The sequence below is a fragment of the Eulemur rufifrons genome, chromosome 17 (assembly GCF_041146395.1).
Source record: "Eulemur rufifrons isolate Redbay chromosome 17, OSU_ERuf_1, whole genome shotgun sequence".
NCBI lineage: Eukaryota > Metazoa > Chordata > Mammalia > Primates > Lemuridae > Eulemur > Eulemur rufifrons.
The window spans coordinates 79,456,055-79,480,339 of NC_090999.1; the positions used below are offsets into that span (position 1 = coordinate 79,456,055).

The 24,285-nt window shown below is 39.7% G+C and overlaps 2 protein-coding genes across 4 annotated transcripts in view; one reads left to right on the forward strand and one right to left on the reverse strand.

Annotated features, from left to right (window-relative positions):
• Positions 1–4,048: 4,048 nt before the first annotated feature.
• Positions 4,049–9,243, forward strand: SRP19 (signal recognition particle 19). Of its 3 annotated transcripts, none has more exons than XM_069492375.1 (5): positions 4,049–4,216; positions 4,976–5,051; positions 6,846–6,917; positions 7,007–7,118; positions 8,700–8,731. In XM_069492375.1, the coding sequence occupies exons 1-5, from the start codon at positions 4,176–4,178 to the stop codon at positions 8,729–8,731; spliced, it is 333 nt and encodes a 110-aa protein (XP_069348476.1). In that variant the 5' UTR covers positions 4,049–4,175. The 3 variants fall into 3 exon arrangements, with proteins under 3 accessions (XP_069348476.1, XP_069348475.1, XP_069348474.1); XM_069492373.1 differs by lacking the exon at positions 8,700–8,731 and adding an exon at positions 8,732–9,243 and having other exon boundaries at positions 4,052–4,216; XM_069492374.1 differs by lacking the exons at positions 6,846–6,917; positions 8,700–8,731 and adding an exon at positions 8,732–9,243 and having other exon boundaries at positions 4,051–4,216.
• A 7,611-nt stretch (positions 9,244–16,854) lies between these two features.
• The window catches only part of REEP5 (receptor accessory protein 5), a 38,492-nt gene continuing 31,061 nt past the window's right edge, over positions 16,855–24,285 (reverse strand). Inside the window, exon 5 of the mRNA XM_069492837.1 lies at positions 16,855–19,237. Coding sequence (XP_069348938.1) covers positions 19,188–19,237 — 50 coding nt within the window. The 3' untranslated portion in view covers positions 16,855–19,187. The remainder of the gene's footprint in view (positions 19,238–24,285) is intronic.

Below are 24,285 nucleotides of genomic sequence, written 5' to 3' on the forward strand. Positions count from 1 at the left end.
TGGTACCTAAGAAACTACAAGAAAGATTGATAGAGAGGAGGTGAGAAAAGTCAGAGGTTTCTGGTCAGACTAGCTGAACATCTATGTTCAGCCCTCATTGGCATGAATGAGCAACCTAACCCCACTGTGACACAAGATTTGGGGGAGATTCTTGTTTGTTTGGTTTGGTTTTTTATTTTGCTTGGTTTTTTTGTTGTTGTTGTTATTGTTGTTTTGTTTTGTTTTGTTTCATCTATAAAGAGAAAACCTATCTCACCTTGCCTGGTTTTCTGAAAAAATGCCTTTGTAGGTGTGGAATAAACAGCTGCTATTAAAATAGGAATGAAACTGTTTAGTTGAACAGAGATGCTGAAATACTGCTTTACAATCAACCTAAGCCATGCAAAAATATACTGGCATACCCAGACATATTGTGGCTTTGGCTCCAGACCACCAAAATAAAGTGACTCACACAATGTTTTGGTTTCCCAGTGCATATAAAAGCTATGTTTACATTATCTTCTAGTCTATTAAGTGTGCAATAGCATTATGCCCCCCAAAATAATGTGCATACCTTAATTTTAAAATATTTTATTGCCAAAAAATGCCAACAATCATCTGAACTTTCAGCAAGTTGTAATCTTTATGCTGGTGGAGGGTCTTTCCTCAGTGTTGGTGGCAGCTGACTGATCAGGGTAGTTGTTGCTGACGGCTGGAAAGGCTGTGGCAATTTCTCCAAATGAGTCAGCAATGAAGTTTTCAGCATCAATTGACACTTCCTTTCATGAAGGATGTCTCTGTAGCATGTGATGCTGTTTGGTAGCATTTTACCCACAGTAGAACTTCTTTCAAAATTGGAGTTAATCCTCTTAAACCCTGTCACTGCTTTATCAACTAAATTTATCTAATATATGAAAGCCTTTGTTGTCATTTCAACAGTGTTCCATGCATCTTCATCAGGAGTAGTTTCCATCTCAAGAAACCACTTTCTTTGCTCATTCATAAGAAAGACCTCCCCATCGTTAAAAAAATTTTTTAAATCTCCAGACACTCATGACTGTAAATCTGTTAAAATTTTATCATGAGACTGCAGCAATTCATTTACTTCTTCAGGGTCCACTTCTTCTCTTTGTAGTTCCCTTGTTATTTTCACCACATCTGTGGGTACTTCTTCCACTGAAGTCTTAAACCCCTCAAAGTCATCCATGGGGGTTGGTATGAACTTCTTTCAAATGCTTGTTAATGTTGATATTTTGACCTCCTCCCATGAATCATGGATGTTCCTAATGGTATCTAGAATGGTGAATCCTCTTGAGAAGGTTTTCTATTTATTTTACCCACTTTCATCAGAGGAATCACTATCTATGGCTGCTATATTCTTAGAAAATGTGTTTAGGTAATAAGACTTGAAAGTTGAAATTACTCTTTGATCAAAGGGCTACATAATGGATGACATGTTAGCAGGCATGAAAACCATATTTATCTCCTGTACATCTCCATCAGAGATCTTGGGTGTCAGTTGGGCATAGTGGCTCACGCCTGTAATACTAGCACTCTGAGAGGCCAAGGTGGGAGGATGGCTTGAGACCAGGAGTTCAAAACGAGCCTGAGCAAGAGCGAGACCCGTCTCTACTAAAAATAGAAAAATTAGCCAGGCCTGGTGGCATGTGCCTATAGTCCCAGCAACTCAGAAGGCTGTGGCAGAAGGATCATTTGAGCCCAGGAGCTTGAGGTTGCTGTGAGCTAGGCTGGTGCCCTGGCACTCTAGCCCGGGCAACAGAGCAAGACTCTATCTCAAAAAAAGAAAGAAAGAAAAGAAAACAACAGAGATCTTGGGTGTGTAGCATTGTCAATGAGCAGTAAGATTTTGAAAAGAATCTTTTTTCCTGAGCAGTAGGTCACAACAGTGGGCTTAAAATATTCAGTAAACCACGCTAGAAACAGATGTGCTGTCATCCAGGCTTTGTTGTTCCATTTATAGAGCACAGTCAAAATTGATTTAGCATAATTCTTAAAGGCCCTGGGATTTTCAGAATGGTCAATGTGCATTAGCTTCAGCTTAAAGTCACCAGCTGCAACATCTCCTAACAAGACTGTCAGCCTTTCTCAAGTTGGGTTTCTGGGGAAAAAAAAAAAAAAAGATGGTCAGCCTGTCCTTTGAAGCTTTGAAGCCCAGCATCTCTAGCCAAGAAAGTCCTAGATGGCATCTTTTTCCAATAGAAGGCTGTTTAGTCTACCTTGAAAATCTGTTGTTTAGTGTAGCCACCTTCATCAGTGATCTTAGCTAGATCTTCTGGATAACCTGCTGCAGCTTCTCCATCAGCACTTGCTGCTTCACCTTGCACTTTTACGTTATGTAGACGGCTTCTTTCCTTAAGCTTCATGTATCAACCTCTGCCAGCTTCAAACTTTCCTTCTGCAGCTTCCTCACCTCTCTCAGCCTTCACAGAATTGAAGAGAGTTAGGGCCTTGCTCTGGATTAGGCTTTGGCTTAAGGGAATATTGTGGCTAGTTTGATCTTCTTTCCACATCACTAAAACTTTCTCCATATCAGCAATTTGATCATTTGTGTGTTTATTGTAGTAATTTCCTTTTAATATCCTTCAAGAACTTTCCCATTGCATTCACAACTTGGCTGTTTGTTGTGTGAGGCCTCGCTTTCGGCCTATCTCAGCTTACATGTGCCTTTGTTACTAAACGTAATCATATCTAGCTTTTGATTTAAAGTGAGGGACGCATGACTTTTCACTTGAACACTTAGAGGCGACTATAGGATTTTAATTGACCTAATTTCAATATTGTTGTGTCTCGGGGAACAGGAAGACTCAAGAGTGGGGTGGAGGAAAATGGCCAGTCCATGGAGCAGTCAGAACACATATAACATTAATTGAATAAGTCTACTGTTTGGACACCGCTCATGGCGCCACAGGAAAGTGACTCCCAATACTGGCAGCCTCTTGAGGTCCAAGAGGGTTTTTGACTTCACAACAAAGAATTCAGGAGTGAGCTGATAGCACAAAGTGAAAGTGAAATTTATTCAGAAACTATAGAAAGTCTACACCACAGACAGAGCAGAGCAAAGTTCTCCCTGCAGAAGAAAACCAGCCCCCTGGTTCCTGCGGCCTTTCTATGTAAGCAAGGGTTTAATTATAGGCTAAATGAGGGGAGGAATATTCATGGAGGATATTGTTTCACCGGCTTGGTTCTAACTGGTTGGAACTTGCCCTGCCTCCATCCTGTTTTGATTTGAGTAATTTGAAACTTTGTTTTGAGAATTCCAGACTCCACTAGGCAATACTACAGCAATGCCCAAAGCAGTATCTGTCAGTTCCCTGTCTCAATGGTGTCCCGAAACAATTACAACAGTAACAACAAAGATCACTGATCACTATAAGATATAACGATGAAAAAGTCTGAAATATTTCAAGAATTACCAAAATGTGACAAAAAGACACAAGGTTAGTGCATTGTGTTGAAAAATGGTGATTATTTGACCCTGGGGTTGCCAATAACGTTAAATGTGTAAAAATGCAATATCTGCGCAGTGCAATAAAACAAAGTAGGCCTATAGTGAAATTTAGGGTAGAAGGTGTCCCTCTTAAGTCTAAAAGGTGACTAATCACGTTTCTAACATTAACACAGTACACTGAAACAGTGTCAGTAATTTTGCAAGTTTCACCACTATAATCATCCCCTTTTGCTGAGTTGAGAGTAAGCTGTCGGGCCCAGGGGCACATAAAAAGTAAACATAAAGAGCATTTCCTTGCCTGCTCTAACATGTACTTGCGCTCCGAAGTACACAGATTTGCCCGCTACAGCACTGCGCCTCAAGTGAGGATGCCCAGCACCACCCACTCTTGGCAGCCAGTAACTAGGCGAGAGCGTAAACTACTAAGCCCTGTCTAGCCACGGCGCATGCGCTTATAACGTTGCGAGATTTGGGAAAGGAAGGGATCACGGCTTCCACGATCATCTCGCGAGAGGAGAGGTCTTCGCGCCACGTCAGAGACTAGAGAGCTTGACGCCAAGCGACGGATGCTGGAACAAACGGGCAGTGAAAAACCAGGGACGTGGAGCCGCTTTAGCGGGGCAGGACTTCCGCCGGAAGAGCTAGCTGTCTGAGAAACTCAAAGCCGAGTTCCGGTCGGTTTTCTGCCTGCGAGTCTTGTGCTGGCGCCGTGTAGACCTCTGTGAGGATGGCTTGCGCAGCCGCGCGGTCCCCGGCCGACCAGGACAGGTGGGTCCTGGGGAGGTGGGTCCTGAGAAAAGAAGGGGCTTGCTGCGATGCCGCGGGTGCCGCGCCGCCCTTCTCCAACCCTCGGCCCTGAGCTCGGCCTGGGTCGCCGCCCTTCTCCAACCCTCGGCCCTGAGCTCGGCCTGAGTCGCCGCCCTTCTCCAACCCTCGGCCCTGAGCTCGGCCTGGGCCGCAGGCTGCGCGCCTCGCCTTCCCCCGGCTGCCCGTTCCTCCGGGAATTCTGCAGCAATAAGTAGGCTTTTCGCGGGTCCTCCGAAATTCCGACCTTAGGTAGTTGAGTGTTTACCTGTGCGCGAGCTAAAGGGCTCTGGGTGTTATGTGGGCATGATACTAAGTAACAGAATCTGAGAAATGTGTTCTTTTAATTGTTACATTCAGAAAGGCTCGTATGAGTTCTTTAAAGTTTTTAATGCCTCTTACACCGTACTCTTTTTTTTTTTTTTTTTTGAGGGCAAGGCCCACCCCTCAGGAACTTGTGACAGGTAGCTGTGTCTAATGTAACAGTTACCACATTGTTTTGTCTCTATTTTTTTTTTCCTATCTAAGGTTTTAACTTTTATTTTTTCCATTCAAGGTAGTGAATAATAACGTTTCCTTTTTAAGTTAAAGGTTGTAATTTAGAGAAAAACTGTTAAGCAAATAATATAGGTGTACACCGGCGATGGTGATGACTAGGGACTGGATGAATGAATTTTTGGAAATACCGATCTAGTGATATAGGATGCGCTTTGTCTGTGGCAGGTTTATTTGTATCTATCCTGCCTATTTAAATAACAAGAAGACCATCGCAGAAGGAAGGCGGATCCCCATCAGTAAGGTAAGCGGGTGGCTGGCACCTCAGTCCTTGAGGGGTTGGGGGGAGTTGTCCCTTTAGGGCCACAAGGGCTTCTTAGACTTCACTGCATTTGCTTAGGGCTTGAGGAGAACAGCAGCCAAGAACTGGGGTGCTTTCTTTAGTATTGGTGAAACCAGAAAAACATTAATTTATAGCTGAAGGGATTTTTAAAAAATTGTTCTTAATGAGCCTGTGTTTGCAAAGAAGTGTGTGTGTGCTGGGGGCCGGGGTCTGTAGAGTTTACACTTCTTTTTCTAAGCCAATCATGACAATTTTCACCTTAGTAAAGGAAATTAAAATTATGGCATTGTACAATATAATGCTTAGAATGCAGTGGGGTTTTTTAAAAGTATGTGAAAAAGACCTGCCGAAAATTCAGCCCTGTTATCTTCATTATCTCTTTTTTTTTTTTTTTTTCTTGAGAGGGGTAAAGTTGCTTTAAAATTAATACTTTTTAAAAGTAGACTGTTAAAGTTTTAAAAGATATGATTCTTCCTTGTATTTTCTGGATAGGAAAACCCAAGTTTTTAGTTGGCGTGGTGGCTTGAGTTTGGAAAGTGCCTAATGCCAAGTGAAGGCTTTTGTAGAAGCTTTTTATTTTTAAAATTGATATCATATTCTGTTTTTAAGGAGTCATTTATATTTTGTAATATAATGATAGATTAAAGGTAACTTGGTCTGAAGCAGTGAATTTTCACAAAGTGCTACACCTGAGTAACCAGTACCCTAATTAGAAAACATTACCAGTATCCAGGAAGATTCCTTTATATCCCCTTCTAGTCACTGTCCCCTCCCTCCACATATGCTCACATAGGCTCACATATGCAAGGATAACCACTGTCCTGACTTCCAACATCAAAGATTGCTTTTGCTTGTTTTTGAATCTTACATAAATGGAATTATGTACTTTTGTTTCTTTCTTCACTGAACTTTAAGCTTATGAAATTTATCCACATTTTTGAGTGTAGTTGAATTTTCATTGCTCTGTAGCAAAGTTTGTCAGCAGCAGCATCTTTGACATTTTGGGCCAGATAACTCTTTGTTTTAGGGAGCTGTCCTGTACATTTTAAGATGTTCAGCAGTATCCTTGGCCTCTACCCACTAGATGACAAGTCCTCCACCTTCGCATCCCCAGTTTTGACAATCAAAAATGTCTGCGAGCATTGCCAAATGTCTTTTTTTGGAGGTAGGGGGTTGGAATTCCCCTGCTGAAAACCATTATTGTATAGTATTGCATTTTGTGACTATACTACAGTCCTTGCTACTCTTGATGGATAATTGGGTTGTTTCTAGTTTGAGGCTGTTATAAATAGTGCTGCTATGAACATTCTTGAGCTTGTATTTTAGTGAACATATTTTTGCACTTCTGTTGAATGCACCTAGGGATGGAATTGCAAAGCCATAGGAAATGCATATGTTCAGCTTTAGTAAATACTGCCAGTTTTCTAAAGTAGTTGTATGTGTCATTGTTTAAATAGTCAATATCCACTAAGCACCTACTATGTTTAAAATACCATGCTAGGTGCTGGGGAATACACTGGTGAACAAAATACCTGCCCTCAGAAGTCTATGTTCTGTTGAAAGGCAGAGACAGACACATATGTATGTATCAGTGTTACTCCCAGGAATTTTTTAAATTACAGTTGAAACATCTGTACCTAGTAAAAAAGAAAAGGTAGGGTTTTGATGTGTTTTGATTATAGTATTTTATATATACAACACTATGTGATATCTACCTAAAGCTTAGCTATCGTGTTTTTGTTTTTAACTGTTCAGGCTGTTGAAAATCCTACAGCTACAGAGATTCAAGATGTATGCTCAGCAGTTGGACTTAACGTATTTCTTGAGGTATGATGTCATTCTTTCTTCGTTATTTTACATACTCATTGATGTAATAACTTTCTTAAAGCCTGTTTCTTTTGTTTTATTTATATTAGAAAAATAAAATGTACTCTAGAGAATGGAATCGTGATGTCCAATACAGAGGCAGAGTCCGGGTTCAGCTTAAACAGGAAGATGGCAGCCTCTGTCTTGTACAGTTTCCGTCACGTAAGCTTTTTTAAATGAATAAATAGGGTTCGGGGATAGGTTATTCCTCTACAATACAAAAAAAGAGTTCTAAAACTGAAAGGTAAAAATCAGAGATTGCATTCTACAGATTAATCTGGAAAAGGGAGGGTTAAGGACCTCTTTGAGAATGTGATAAACCCTACTAATTGTTTTTCAGAAACAATTGTTTTTGTGAACATTTTATGAACCTCTGGAAATCCATCATTGCTTCCAAGTTAAAAGTATAAAATTATTCAGCAGTTGGATGTTACTTGCCATTTCAGATCTTAGAGACCCTTCAGGTCTGTTAATTGTAATTTCTATCATTAAAAAGCAATATTGAGTGAAAAAAGCAAGAGATATGCATAGTGTGGTACCACTTAGGTAAGTTTACCAAATATTACTATTACTTATTGATAGATTTATAGGTAATATTATCTGTTGATATAAATGTTTTTGAAACAGACTGGAAGGAAGCACCCACTCTTAAGATAATTAGTTACCTAATGGTGAGCAGAGGGTAGGGAGTAGAGATTGGGTGATAGTCAGAGAAGACTATAGCATCATCTCGTGTTTTATTTCATGAAAAACAACAATACAATAAAACTGGTCATCAGTATAACAAAATGTTCTAGGTTTAGGAAAGATAAGTGTTTATTTACATATTCTTTATTTTTCTGAATTTTTGTTTCTAAAAAGTATATTTTAATTTTTATAAATGGAGCAATTCACTTTTTAAGAAGTTTTTCTTCAGTTTAATAACTCCTTCAGTTTAATTAAACTCTTCCATTTAATTAAACTCTTCCATTTAATTCAGGTAAACAAGTCTGACAACTTGTTTTTACTTGAATTAAAATAGTTTGGTTTTTATGTATCAAAACCTGTCAGGATTGGTAAGTATTGCTACAAACTTAAGATTTTGACTCAGGAGTGACAGTATATTCTGATTTTTTTTCCTTCTCTGTCATATTTTCCTATACTATATCTCAAAAGACTAAAAATAAACAAAAACCTTTTGATTTGACCAGTAAATAAAATAGTGGCAAATATTGTGGTTGAAAAGATGTGACTTCCTGTTTCCAATAAGAAACTAGTAACATTGTAAAAAGAGAGGAAAGCTGAGGAGCTTGATAGGGCAAGGAAGGTAGGTAAAATCTGCTGTAGCCTAATGACATTGATTTTTGTTATAAAATTGAGAGACCCTGTGTTTCTGTAGCCTAAGATGCAATGATATTCTGACTCTTTCCAACTTATATTTAGATATATTTTGGTCTTCAAACCAATTACTAGGACAAAGACCAAAATTTTTGTCTCAAACTTACTGTTTTACATTTTGATTTTTGTTTACTTAAATATTTTCATCATTGTTCTCGCTCTTAGTAAACTTTCTCCAGTAGAGGCCCCCACTTGAGCAAGTCACTGTCTTCACGGTCATTTGATTTTTTTTTAAATTACCTCAATTTTCTTTTTTTTTTTTTTTTTTACACATTCCATGGATGGTGAGAATCAATTTTCTTGATATGATAGTTTTGTGGACTTTATGATATTAAAGATAATGACCTTTTATGTCTTATTTCTCAGATTACACACTAAGCCTAACTTCTGGTTCCTAGGTAAGTCAGTAATGTTGTACGCAGCGGAAATGATACCTAAACTAAAAACAAGGACACAAAAAACAGGAGTTGGTGACCAAAGTCTTCAGCAAGGAGAGGGAAGTAAAAAAGGGAAAGGAAAGAAGAAGAAGTGACCTAGTATGAGCATCATTTATGTGATAGTACTCCAAGAGACATGAATGGAGGCTTCTAATTTGTATCTGAGAGAAACAGAAGCTCTTTGTTTGCATTTTTTTACTGAACTATGCATACTCGTGCCTCCCATCATCATCAGAGTTGACAATGAAATAAATCTACATCAGAACTTTGCATCTAGCTTTTATGCAGTAAAAAAGGTTTCTTTTTTTGTCTTTCAATGTAGAGTTTTTGTGGAAGGAAGAATATTTTTAAATGGACAATGGACTATTCAATAAGTTACTTGAAATCCTGTATCTGTTTGTCTTCTATGTAAATGTATGTTTCAGGTAAATACGTTTAATGAGATTTGAAATACACATTTTATTCACCTTTTAAGTTAATGAAATAAAATTTGGAACTGACTTTTGCAGCTTTTGCTTATGAACTACTTAATGCCAGTAAAGGAGGTAATTAAAGAGAATAAACTAGGTAATGGGAGCTTCAACAGTAAGCCTAAAACTAGAAGAAAGTGGTAAGTCCTCTTGAAGGTGGGAGTGGGGTCTATGAACAGCCAGTCTGTAGATCATATTCTTTTAATCTGTTACTGTAATTGAATTGTTCAATTGCTAGTTTTTTGACATAGGAAAAGTCCTGGATTTTAAGCTTTAAATTTGTTTATTTTATGGTTTTTAGAACGTTGTTTTCATTGAAGTTCTAAAATTACCTATGCTTTTAACACCTTCAGGTATACTTTCTTTCAAGAAACTATATTGAGTTGGTGCTTCTGAATTTATTTCAAAGTACGGTTTCTGAAAGCGGTGATTTTGAGCTATCCTGATTGCTGTTCTTCCTGAGGGCTGGTTTAGCTTTTCCTTGAATTCTGTGAGCTACCTCACATACTAATATTTCCAGTAAATGGTATTTTCTTTACATTTTTTATTGCTTGTGGTCAAACAATCCCAATTGATTTCAAAATAAGCAAACCCAGAGTTATGGAGCTTTAAATGGGAGTATACATCCTATCTGTATGAAGATGATCTATTGGTGTGCAAGATGGAGTGTTAGAATTTCTACTTATTTTTTCACTCTAACAATTTCTGTTATGTTTTATAGTGAGCATAATAGTATAGCAGTTTATATATTTGATTTAGAAATAAATATTGGGCGAGTATGTGTAAAACAATTCTTAGCAGCCCTTTTTGGGAAAATTATCACTTAGGAATGTGTTTGTATAACAGAAAACAAGAGACTTGAGCTACAGTTTATTTTATTTTTTTTGAATAACTTGAAATCCAAAGAAGGTTGTTACAGGTGCTGTTTCAGCTCTCAGTGATGCCTTCTTTGTATTTTTCCACTCCCATTTTCCATGGCATATTTCTGACATCCTTATGATTGATGTCTCAAGCTTGTAAACGGGCTGACACTTACATAAGAGTTCAAGTCAAGAAGAAAAGATAGCTGTGTCAGCCACTTTTGTCCTCCTTTAAAAGGAAAGCAAGAGATTTCTCAGAATTCCTCTCAGCAGACTTTCACTTAAGTTTCATTATTGACAGCTGTGGCACATGTCTATCTCTGGCTGCAAAGGACGCTGGGAAAATGAATACAGTAGTACCCCTCATCCACAGGGAATACATTCCAGGACTCCCAGTGGATGCCTAAAGCAGTGGATAGTAGCAAACCCTATATGTATGTTATGTTTTTTCCTATGCTTACATACCTATGATGAAGTTTTAATTTATAAGTTAGGCATAGTAAGATATTATCAACAATAACTAACAGAACAGTTATACTGTACTAAAAATTACGTGAATGTGGTCAGTCAAAATATTTCATTGTACTATACTTGCCTATTTTCAGACCTCGGTTGACTAGGGGTAATGGGAACCACGGGAAGTGAAACCACAGATAAGGGAGACTACTACTGTTTAGAGCTTTTTCAGTTGTGACAGTCAAAGCAGCTAAGGAAGAAAGTAGCTGAGAATGCATACTGGGGTAGCCAATTTAAAAGATTTATCGCAAAATGATGACTGGGGCCGGGCGCGGTGGCTCACGCCTGTAATCCTAGCACTCTGGGAGGCCGAGGCGGGTGGATCGCTCGAGGTCAGGAGTTCGAGACCAGCCTGAGCAAGAGTGAGACCCCCGTCTCTACTAAAAATAGAAAGACATTATATGGACAACTAAAAATCTATATAGAAAAAATTAGCCGGGCATGGTGGCGCATGCCTGTAGTCCCAGCTACTCGGGAGGCTGAGACAGGAGGATCGCTTGAGCTCAGGAGTCTGAGGTTGCTGTGAGCTAGGTTGATGCCACGGCACTCACTCTAGCCTGGGCAACAGAGTGAGACTCTGTCTCAAAAAAAAAAAAAAAAAAGATGACTGGAATCTAAAACTGTTTTAGTTATGGGGCAGTAAGGATTGTCAGTGCTGTGGTTTGTCCCTTCCAAAACTCATGTTGAAATTTAATTGCCATTGTGTTGGTGTTGAGAGGTGGATGGTGACTGGGCCATCAGGACTCCACCTTCTAAATGGATTAATATCATCTCAGGAGTGGGTTTGTTACAAAGTGGAATTTGGCCAGCTCTCTTGCTGTCTTGAGCACACCCCTTGCCCTTCCACCTTCCGCCATGGGATGATGCAGCATGAAGGCCTCCGCCAGATTTTGGTGCCATGTTCTTGGATTTCCTCATCTCCAACCATAAGCCAAATACGTTTCTATTCGTTATAAATTACTCAGTCTGTGATATTCTGTTATATAGCAACATAAAACACTAAAACAGAATGTTTGAGAACTATTATTGTAACAGTGTATTGTTGTTTCTTCACATTGTTGAAATTGGTGCAAAATCAAACTTTTCTGTTTTGCCAATTGATAAGTGAAAAATGGAATCTTTAAAAAGTTTTTTAATTTAAAAAATTTTTTGTAGAGATGGGGTCTCACTGTGTTGCCCAGGCTGGACTCAAAACTCCTGGGTAAAGCGACCCTGCCCAGTAGCTGGGACTGTAGGCACACTCCACCTTGCCTGGCTGAAAAATGGAATCTTAATTAACAAGGTTGAGCATTTATTCATATGCGGAAGTGCTGTTTGTATCCATTTCAATGATTTGTGTTCACATCCCTTGCCCACTTTTTAAGAACTTTATCAAAATTATACTTGTACATAATTTAAAGAGCCAGCTAGTTTTTCACAGTTTGTTTCAGTTTTAGGCATTAACTTCTGTCTGTAGAAGAGGAGGATCCAGTTTTCCTTCCTCTTTTCTCCCCCGAGACACACTTGCATGTTTCTCATCTTTGCATCCTACCAATATATTTCATAATTTTAATCACTGTTCAGAGTTTACGTTCTTATCATCCATTACATTCACACCTGAGCCACGTAGCACCTTTGCTACTCGAAAGTATGGTCTGGGGACCAGTAGCACTGGCCTCCCCTGAAAGCTTGTGAAAAATGCAGAATCTTCAGCCCTAGCACAGAATTCTAACGCATCGAACAAGATCTCCAGGTGATTCTTCTGCACATTAAAGTTTGAGAAACACTGAAGTACCCTCTGGTTATCTTAGTTTTTCTGGACTTCTTATTTTCTTTGCAATTAAATATTCTTTCATTTGCTTAGATTTCTAAATACCACTAATTGAACCACAAATTATCAGTCGTCAGAATGTCCTTTCACAAAGCTGATTCACATCAGGTAGTTTATTAATTTCATCTTTATTTTGAGATAGTGTCTCACTCTGTTGCCTAGGAGCAGTGGCGTGGTAGCTCGAAGGCCTGGGCTGAAGTGATCCATCTCAGCCTCCTGAGTAGCTGGGATTACAGGCGTGAGCCACCGCACCCAGCCAACCTGGCTCTAAACCCTTACCCTTTAGACCTACTGCACAGCTTCACTCTGGATTCTCTCCTCGCTGTGACTCAATTTCATGCTTTCCTGTTTCAGAGATGTGTACTCATATATCCTAGGTCGTCTTATTTTTTGCATTACTCCTTTGTTTTGTATAGCTCATCTTCAGGATCTTCCTGAGAAAAGTGCAAGGGAGGTAAATGTTCTTAGACCTTACATATCTGAAAATGTCATTATTCTACCCTTACATTGTTTGACTGGGTATAGGATTAGAATTGGAGATCATTTTGTTTCAGAAGGTCAAGGTTATTGCTTTATGGTCCTCTGATCTCTTGTAGCTGAAGGGAAGTTCAAACTATTCTTGTTCATAATCATGATTTTGGTTCTCAGTATTCTGAAATATCACAATATTGTATGGGTCTTTCTTTTTTGCCCATTGTTCTGGGTAACAAGCAAACTTTCAATCTGGGAATTTGCATTCTTCAGTTCAGGCAAATTTTTCTCAAAATTTCATCGATGGTTTTCCTCCCCTTCTGACTTTTCTTGGAACTCCTTATTTGAATATTAGAATTGCTGGCATTGTGTTCAAATTTTCTTTTTTCCCCTCTTATTTACTTGTTTTTTCCTTTGTAGTCTGATGCTTAGATTTCTTCAGCTTCATCTTCGAACCTTTCTATTGGATTTCCATTTATCTTTTCAGCTTCTCTAGGCAGTTTTTTGTTATCTGCATGTTCCCTTTTTCTAGCACTCTATTCTTATAATATTTCATGGATGTAACTTCTTATTTCTCAGAAGGTATGATTTATATTCTTATCATTTTCAAGTCCCTTTTTTTCTGTTTTTATTTTGATCCCATGTTAAGTGATTTGCTGGTTTAAAAGCAAAAGACCAAAAGTTAGTTGGAAGTTCTGAACACATAAGAAGGGTTTGCGACCTGTGTGCTTCACTAAATTCTCCCAAAGGCATCTGGCTGGGATGCCTTTGGGAGAATTTCCAATATCAGAGGTGATCCACTTCCCCAGAGAGGAGTCTTACAATATTCCAGGAGGATAAAGTTTGCTTGTTAGGGTTCTGGGAGCTTAGTGGGAGAAGGCTACGTGGGGGAAATTGGTCTCAGCGTTTAGTCATTCCACCTTGTTTTAAATACAATCTCTCTCTCTCAACTCTGCTGTTTCCCACTCCAGAGATCCTTTTACTCTCTCCAGAGGATAAACCTCGTTGTTTTTTGTTGTTGTTGTTGTTGTTGTTGTTTTACCTGGATGGGGATAGAGTAGTTTTTCACCAATCCTCCTTACTTTAGCTACCTTGCAACATTAACCATGATCTTGCCACTGCACTCCAGCCTAGGCAACGGAGTGAGACTCTGTCTCTTTTAAAAAAAAAAATTGCTCTTTGCAATTTTCTGGTGGTGGGGGTGACTCTGTATAGTCAAAGATAGACCAGGTGTGGTAGGCAGAATCATGTCCATCCCAAAGATGTCCACATTCTAATCCTCGAGACCTGTAACTATGTTAACCTTACATGGCAAAAAGGGCTTTGCAGATTATGAATCTTGAGTTGAAGAGATTATGCTGGATTATCCAGGTGGGCCTAATTTCACAATCAGGTCCTTGTGAGAGACACACGAAAGCCAGAGTCAGGAGTTGTGATGACAGAAGTGGAAGGCAGAGTAATGGGACCACGAGCCGAGGAATGCAGGCAGTGTCTTGAAGTTGGAAAAGACAAGGAAATGAGTTCACCTCTAGAGTCTCCAAAAGGCATGCAGCCCAGCCAACCCATTTTGAATGTTTAACCTCCAGATAATACATTTGTGTAGTTTTAGGCCTCTAAATTTGTGGCTTCTTACAGCAATGGTGGGAAACTGATACCAGTTGAACTAAGTATTAATAGCTAGGAAACTCTCTAGACCTTGGGGTTCTTGCCCTCATTAGTAGTCTCTACTAGTGGTTCTCAACCCTGGCCACATACTAGCATCACCTGAAGAGTTTATAAAGCATACTGGTACTTGGGTACCACAGTACATTGATTAAATCAGAATTTCTCCTAGTGGGGACAGGTATCAGTAGTTTTGGAAAGGTTCTCAGGTGATTCTAATGTGCAGCCAGGTCTGAAAACCCAGTCTGTGTACTAAGTGTTAAGACAGCATTTACCTAACCCAGTGGTTTTATCTGATTCCTGGACCATCAACATCACCTGGGATGTTGAAAACGCAAAATTTGCAGCCCCTTCCCAGACATACTCAAGTCAGAAACTTTGAGGATAGGGCCTAGCGATCTGTTTTAATAGCGTGCCCCCGATCCTCATCCCGATAAATTCTGATGCTCACTGAAGTTTGAGAAGAACGATTAATCTAACCAAAGAAATTCCTTAAATTCTCTATGAGGTTGTGTTGTAAGAGTCTTTAAGAGTCAATATTATAGTAATGAGCCAGAAAAAAAAAATTTTTTTGGCATGGTCTCACTTTGTTGCCCAGGCATGAAGACAGTGGCATGATCATAGCTCACTGCAACTTCAAACTCCTGGGCTTAACCAATCCTCCTGCCTTAAACTCCCGAGTAGCTGGGAGCTGGGACTAGAGGAACATGCCACCACACCTGGCTAATTTTTCTATTTTTTGTAGACACAGTCGCCCTATGTTGCTCAGGCTGGTCTTGAATTCCGGACCTCAAGCAGTGCTCCCACCTCGGCCTCCCGAAGTGCTAGGATTACAGGCATGAGCCACTGTGCCCAGCCCAGGAAAAACTTCTCATATTCTCAAATATGTTTACTTTCCTACCATGCTATATAGAACTATAGTATTAATATTTGATGGCTAAGGATATGAATCGTACCTGTGTTATTTTAAACACCATGATTCTAGACATATAGACATAAAGCAGATGTAGGAGCTGAAGCTGACCAAAGCAAACGTTTCAGAAGTAGGGTGGTGGCTCATGCATGTAATCTCAGCACTTTGGGAGGCTGAGGTAGGAGGATCGCTTGAGGCCAGGTGTTCAAGACTAGCCTGGGCAAGATAGTGAGATCCCATCTTCAAAAAAGAAAAAAAAAAAAAAAGCCAGCAGTGGTGTGTGCTATATAGTCTTGTAGTCCCAGCTGCTCAGGAGTCTGAGATGGGAGGGTTTCTTGAGCTCAGGAGTTCAAGGTTGCAGTGGCCTATGATCATGCCACTGCAGTCCAGCCTGGGCGAGCAAGGCCCTGTCCCTATAAAAAAGAAAAAAAAAGTAGGTATTTTTAATAAAATTCTCAAGTTATTTATTCTTAGTACAGAATTATTTGGAGACACATGTAAGAAATGTTTACCACATCAAAATGTGTGCAGTACACTATCATGAGTCTTTGTAATGCAATGTACAGGTAGAAAGCAGTGGTTTAAGTTTCCTTTAAATAGTGCTAATTATTGGTAGAAACTTTTAGGTTGGTGTATTTTCTTTTCCTTGGTAAACAGTAACCACCAGGGGAAAATTATAAGCCACGTGAGGAATAATCAACAGTGTTATGGCTCACTTATCTGTATTTACTTAAAATTTTGCTTAAATAATTCTGGGCTAGGGAACCCTCCCCCCCCCCACCACACACACACACACACACACACACACACACAGACAAAATACAATGAAACATAACAGATATCTCGAGATCTGAATTTTATTTACATCCATTTCTATTCAATATATCACATCCTCAGGATAGGTGATAACTTACTTAAAGGCTATGCCCATTTTCTTCAGGCTATGGGTAGAAGACTCTCCCCAGAATAGCAGTATGTTTGTTGATCTGAATGATTGAAGCCGTCAAGATAGGGAATAACTGCTGCAGGAATTTTTTCCTTGGTTTGAAAAATTTAATCTGCTTAGCAGGAATTCTGTAACTTTACATACCCTTGAGATACTATTCACGTAAAAATGTTTGTCTTCTAGCCAGACACAGACTCAATTAGTTCTTCAAATACTCCAGCCATGGCAGTATTTTATTTGGGAAATAATATGAGACAGAATTGTTCAACTCATAACTTCTCTTGCCATTAACATTTACACTTCACCTGCCCAAAATAGTAACTTAAATTTCTTGTATAGGAGAAAGCAGTGATACCAAGAGGTCAAAAAAATTGCATTCAGAATATATTTTACTTAAGTAGTTTTAAAATGGATATAATTATTTTAAAATGGATATAATTATATCCATTTTTAGCCTAAAATTATGAGCAACAGTAACTTTTATGCCTCCTGTCTTGTCTGATAATATATTCTGTATACTAACTGACTATATATTCTATATGATAGAAGTTGCTAATTTTCATTTTTCTGCCAACAAGAAAAGTGTACTTTTATTTATGGGAAAAGGATTGAAATACTCCTTGAGATACTTTTTTTTTAATCTAAAGCTTGATTTTCTCCCAATAACAATTCTGCTTGCTTTCTAAAAAGGTTTTTTTTTCTTTTAATAAGATGCCTAATATTCACCACTATTTTTTCCAGAAAAAAGTAAATGCTGTGCTCTATATTATTATAATATTTTGGTGATACTGTCCCTTATTTTTGATATCTTTAGTATTTTTTATATCACGAGACATCATTGTCATCTTTCCTGATTGTCATCTAAAGGTGAGCTAATCATCTTTATTTGCCTTAAAAAATATTTTACTGGCTGGATATTTAATCTTGTTAGTTTTGTTATACACTTGTTTTAATATAGTTTAATTTAATTCAAAAGAATCCTAGTAGTATGGTGTAAAGATTTTTATGGTCTAAACAAGTCAAGACTCTGTAAACTATTTGGCCAATTGAGTTGGAGGCATTCACTTTAACTTTATTCTGTACTTAAACTATGTAGTCATAAGCAATGTATCAAAACAAGAATAAAGATGAAGGCATTTAAATAGTCTACAAATGATTCTGACTTGTAAACTAGGGAGGCCTCTTGTGTTTGTCCTTAAAGATCAGAGAAAAAGGTGAAGGCAGTTTGACGTAACCACTACCACCCAGATTACAGGTTATATCATTCTTCCTTTAATTCTCCCAGAATTGCTCTTAGAGCTATGTGTCATCATTAGCATGTTGTCACTAATGATATAAACAAGAACATATATGTAATCAGAGGCGGGAAGTCTTTGGAGTTTCCTTAAACTGGTTTAAAAAAGAAGATTGGAAAAGAAACAAGACTAAACCAACATGTTACTCAGCTTTGAAGGTAAAACCAGGAATGGTTTCCATTTTGCATCTTAATAGACAAATCTAAAGCTTATAAGCAGATGAGACAGTATTACTGGTTCTACAGGGAATTGGGAGCTAGCTATAGACTACTGATGGGTGTGTAAATTTCCCCATTTATCACTAGAGTGACTAAGTGCTGTACAAAGCTGTCCTGGTATTCAGGTGCTACAATATTAGGAAAACAACCAGGCCAATCTCCATTCAACATCATATCTTACTTTGTTTGAATACAATTGATTGATTGATTGACACCATCTTGCTTTGTCACCCTGGCTGGAGTGCAGTGGCATCATCATAGCTCACTATAATCTCAAACTCCTGGGCTCAAGCAATCCTGCCTCAGCCTTCCAAGTAGCTGGGACTCTAGGCATGTGCCACCATGCCTGGCTAATTGAATACTAATCATTTGTATTAATTTTCTTAAGTATTCTTTAGCAGATCACACCAGCACAATGGTACCTCCAGCTGGTCTTATTGTACAGAAGTTATAAATAGCATATACAACCTTCCCCTGCCCCCTTCCCCATACGCATTACGCATGTTACAGTCAGACAGTAACATTTCTCTATATATAGTGCACAGATACATTAAAAACATTTAAGAATTATATAAAATCGTACATTACATGAAGTAGAACCATAAAGATTATCCTAAATATAAGTACAGAGAAAACGCATGCAGAGTGAGCCCCATAAAGTACATAGCCTGTGGGATATATAATTTTATTTTAAGTTTATGTTTCCTGCAGGATAGTAGCATACATCTTTTCCTACCCAGAGGCAAAATATATTTTCCAAAAATTTGGACACTGCCCACTGCATTAAGTTTAAATTAGAGTATGCAAACAAACTTACAACACATTCCATTTTTTTAATATATCAAAAATGTTTCCAAAGTGGAGACCATCCTCCTAAGTATGGCAAGAATGGAAAAACAAACACCACATGTACTCACTATTTTGGAACTAAATGATCAACGCTCATGTGTGCATATGGTAGTAAAATTCAACGGAAATCAAGCAGGTGGTGGTGGGGAGAGGAGGGATGGGTAAATTCACACCTAACGGGTACAAATGCACACTATCTGGGTGGGACACACTTACAACTTTGACTTAAACTGTACAAAAGTAATTCGTGTAACCAAACTGTTTGTACCCCTGTAATATTCTAAAATTAAAAAAAAAAAGTTTCCAAGGCAACATTATTAAAATGATTATACCACAGTCTCTAATATAACATCAAGCTCTAATTGGAAGATACAGAAAGGGCAGAAAGGTTTCATCCAGTCAGTGGTTTAGGTGCTCTTCTTTTCTTCACCCAGTAAATTCACGGTGGCTTTCTTGGCTGTTAGGGGGGAAAGAAAAATATATCATAGCTCTTTGCAATAAGCTCTATGCCTAAATGTAGCTACTAGATAACAAAACTTGGATGACTCACGCTCAGGAGAGAGCACACTGAGGGGCTTAGAGGGTTTCTAGGAAGTAGACAAGGTACCTCTTTCAGAGCACAAATCCTGAATACTTGAACAAAATTTTTCAAGGTCATCTAGTCTAGCTCCTTGTTGTGACAGTTACTGTCTACCCTCTGTCCTCCTTTAGGCATCAAAAGAAGCAGATTCCTTAGGAGTAGTGTTCCTTTGTATAATCAAATTCTTGTTTGTATCTGGGTGCTTAACTGTAAGATTTCACTGCATATCAATCTCGTGACAACTAGGTTATCATATTTATCCCATGGTGACAAAAATCAGAGAAAGTCCTCATTTTTCAGCACCAGAAATATATCCATATCTGTGCTGGGGGGAGGCACTGGTTCCAGGACCACTACAGATACCAGAACCCTCACGTGCTCAAGTCCCTTATATAAAATGGTGTAGTATTTGCATATAACCTATGCACATCCTCCCATATGCTTTAAATCATCTCTAGATTACTTATAACACCTAATACAATGTGAATGCCATGTAAATAGTTGTTATATATATTATATATATTATATATATATATATATTTTTTTTTAGAGACAGGGTCTTGCTCTGTTGCCCAGGCTGGAGTGCACTGGTACAATCACAGCTCACGGTGCCCTCGAACTCCTGGGCTCAAGTGCTCCTCCTGTCTCAGCCTCACAAAGTGCTGGGATTATAGGCGTGAGCCTTGTACTTTTTTAATTTTTATTTTTTTCGAACACTTTCAATCTGTGGTTGGTTGAATCTGCAGATGTGGAACCCAAGGATGTGGAGGGCCAACTGTTACACTCTCATTGAGCCACCATTCCCTATGATGGGAAGAATTTGCCGCAAGTCTTCAAGTTAGTGGCAAGATAACTACATTCACCAAGAAAATGTTCTTACGTCTGTGAGACACTAAGCCTTCCCCTTTCTAATTCCCAAGTGGCTGGGAATGTGCTGTAAGAACTAGTGTGGTGTGTGAGATGGGGGGGAAGAGCTTGTCTGGGCGCCTCCAGGGCCTTCTATGAAATTCTACAAACTGCAATGATTGGTTGGTTGGTTGGTTTTTTTATTTGTGTACACACACACACACACACACACACACACACAGTCTCACTCTGTGGCCCAGGATAGAGTGTAGTGGCATCATCATAGCTCACTGCAACCTCAAACTCCTGGGCTCAAGTGATTCTCTTGCTTTAGCCTTCCGAGTAGCTGGGACTATAGACGCATGCCATCATGGCCAGCTAATTTTTTCTCTATTTTTTGTAGAGACCAGTCTCGCTCTAGTTCAGGATAGTCTTGAACTCCTGGCCTCAAGCAGTCCTCCCGCCTTGGCCTCCCCAAGTGCTAGGATTACAGGTGTAGGTGTGAGGTATCGCACCCAGCCTGCGGTGGTTTTTGTTGGAGCTTAGAGTCTTAGTGATGAGAGCCAAGGAGTCCCTCCTTGTCCACCAGCTGCCTGACTGCTGCTCTCCTTTCCCTCAATTGAAATTGCTGAACAGAGTTAACAACAAAGAAGAAACTGCAGTCTGTCTCTTACCTAACTCTATGTAAAAATTCCTAGTGAATCCAAAAGCTTTGAGAAAAGTCTAAAATGTGTCAAAGCATATAAATTCCTCCTTATTTTAATTCTCATGCCCCGGTTTAAGAAGGTATCGTATCAAAGTAACATTGGATTTTACAGTATTGATTTCTAAGAGAACCAAGAGGTTAAGAAATGTGGGTGAACAAAACAGAAATGGCATCACCAGAGGTTGCTGGTTAGGCTAAGGGCAGGGAGAAACAGAGCAGCTCTTGGAAAGAAACTGGCGATCCTAAGGTGGGAGGATGTGAAGGCTGTAAGTTAGAAAACACTTAAAATTGTAGAAAAACATATAGGAGTCCAGAGGGGAGAGAGGTCTGTGAGGGAGAAATGGGGGAATGTATCACCTCTGGGTGTCAGTGCTGCTGGAGATACTGTCTTGATGGGATCTTACTTCCCCAGTGGGCAGGACACCTCTCATCTCCCATGTTCTAACTACCACAGAGCTCTTTAAAAAAATTTCCATAGTCTATGTCCACTGCTCACCTTTCTCCAATTTCTAAACCCTCTGGAACCAAAGACCTTCATTAGCAAAATCACTATCCTCATCCATTCCTCCGAGTGTTTCCTTTACCTTACTGCTCTTAGACAAATCTGGCTGTCCCCCTGAGGACATTGCTTTTTCAAGTGGTGGCTCGTTTTTTTTCTCCCATGACCCCAGTACCACTGGGTCTGGATGTTGTCTTTGTTCTTCATTGCCAGTTTCAGAATCTCATGTCATCAGATTTGATCACTCACTAGCCTTCCCTTCCCAGTCATCTCTGCCTCTTGAGCTCCTCTGCCTCATTTCTTGAACATTTTAACTCCTAACTTAATGTCATTCTCCAACACAACTCCTATTTTAATTATTGGTGATTTTAATATCCATGTATATATACATGATCCTTCTAATATTCCTCACCTCCAATAACCTTTATGTTCCATCCTACCCCTGGCCATGATCCTTGTCACTACCAATAATTGGCAGCCCCTCCATAATCTTGCATCAAGCATCCCCACTTGCCCACCGTCACCTTTTATCTTAGTAGTTCCCTATTATCCTGATTCAGAGTCCTTCCCCACCACTTCTCTCCTTATCCTTACTCGGGTTAAATTCCTTTTTTTTTTTTTTTTTTTTTTTTGAGAGAGTGTCTCACTCTGTTGCTCGAGCTAGAATGCTGTGACATCAGCCTAACTTACGGCAACCTCAAGCTCCTGGGCTCAAGCAATCCTCTTGCCTAAGCCTCCCGAGTCGCTGGGACTATAGGCGCGGACCACCATGCAAGCTAATTTCTTTCTATTTTTAGTAGACACAGGGTCTTGCTCTTTCTCAGGGTGGTCTCGAACTCCTGACCTCAAGCAATCCTCCCGCCTCAGCCTCCCAGAGTGCTACAGGTGTGAGCCACCACGCCCTGACACGTTAAATTTCATGTCAAACGTTAACCACTCCACTCCGCAATCCCACTCTCACTTCACAGTTGTGGCTGAAAATCACAACCGTGACACAACTCTCCACCTACTCTGCAGCTGTACCCGTGCAGCTGAATGTGGTTGGAGAAAATAAACACAAACAAGAACTGGCCTCATTTTTTAAATTCATGAACACAAATCTCAAATGTGCCTTTAATACCACCTGGCAATCACATGACACTGTCTCAGGCCATTTACTCTCCCGCTGTTCCAGAGGGCCCAGCAAACTGCGGCCACACTCATTTATGTGTGCTGTCATTGCCTGCTTTCACACAACGGCAGAGGTGAGTGCAACATAGACAAGATGGCCCACAAAACTTAAAATATTTGTTATCTGGCCCTTGCCAATCTTGTCCTACCCAACTATTAATATTTCATACCTTCTCCTCTTTGCAACATCTCCTTCCTCATCCTCTCTGCGCTGGCCCTCTTTCTTCGTGCTTTACTGAGAAATTTGAAGCAATCAGAAAATCACTTGTATACTCTCCCAGTCACCTCTAGCCACCTAGCAGCATCTCTAATACACCTTAATTTTCTTCCTGCTATCATAAACTTCCAGCTCCTCTGAACAAACCTCTGTTCGTACACCAGATCCTGCCTCCGCTCCACTCAGGGACAAAGCTCCAGCAATTCACCCTGTCACTCCTATCATCATTTTTTGCTCTCCATGGGATTATTCCCATTAATTTTCAAACAGGCATTTTTTGAGGACCCTAGTTCCTTCTTCCAGTTACAGTCCCATTCTCCCTTTTGCAGGAAATTTCTCAAAAGAATTGTCTATATTCTCTCATTTCTTTTCTCCTATTCTCTCATATCCATTCCAGTCAGGTATTGGTTCCCACCACTCCACAAAATCTGTTTTGTAAAAATCACTAGGTGCCTTCCTCATTGCTAAACCCAATGGTCAGTTCTCAGTCCTTACCTTACTTGACCTGTCTGCAGAACGTGACCCAATGGATCACTTCCTCCTCTTTGAAACACTTTCTTTACTTGGGCCCAAGGATACCTCACTCTCATGGTCTTCTTGCCACCTCAGAAGGTCACTCCTTGTCAGTCCACTTTGCTGGTTGCTTCATCTTCCCAGTCTCTGAACATGACAGTCGCCAGGGTTCCGTCTTCAGACCTCCTCTTTCCTAACCACACTCACTCCCTTAGTGATCTCATCCGGTCTCATGCTTCATATACTGTTTATAGGCTGGTGAACCCTAAATTTATATTGACAGTCCAGACCTATTTCATGAACTCTTGACATCTGTATCCAACTGGCTATCTGAATACTCCATGTAGTAGGTATCACCTCAAACTTATGTCCAGAACTGAATTCCATATCTTCCCCCCAGAATCTGTTCTACCCAGTCTTCCCTAGCTCAATGGCAATTCTATCCTTTCATTTGTTCAGGCTAAAAAGCTTGACCCGTCTCTTAGACTCTGTGCCCAATCCATAAGCAAATCCTATTGGTTCTGCCTTTGAAATACATCAAAAATCTGATCCTTCTTGCCCCCTACTGCTAAACCACTGTCATCATCTCTAGCCAGATCACTGCAGTAACCTTTTAACTGGTCTCCCAACTTCCTCCCTTGTCCCCCTTCAGTCTATTCTTAATACAGTGGCCACAGGCATCTTATTAAAACACAGAACAGATCATGATGTTCCTCTACTCAGAATTCCCCAGTAGCACCTCATCTCACACAGAGTAAAAGCCAAAGCCAAGGCATTATGTGATCTGTCTTCCAGCCTCACCCCCAACCTCTGACCTTGTCTCCTCCTACTGTCCCTGGAGATTACTTCTTCTGTTGCTTCCACCTCAGGGCTTCTGCATCTGCAGCTCCTTCTAGACATTCTTCCCCATGGTTCCCTGTTTTGCCACTTTCTTTGTCTTTCTTTTTTTTTTTTTTCTTTTCTAAGTACTGTGT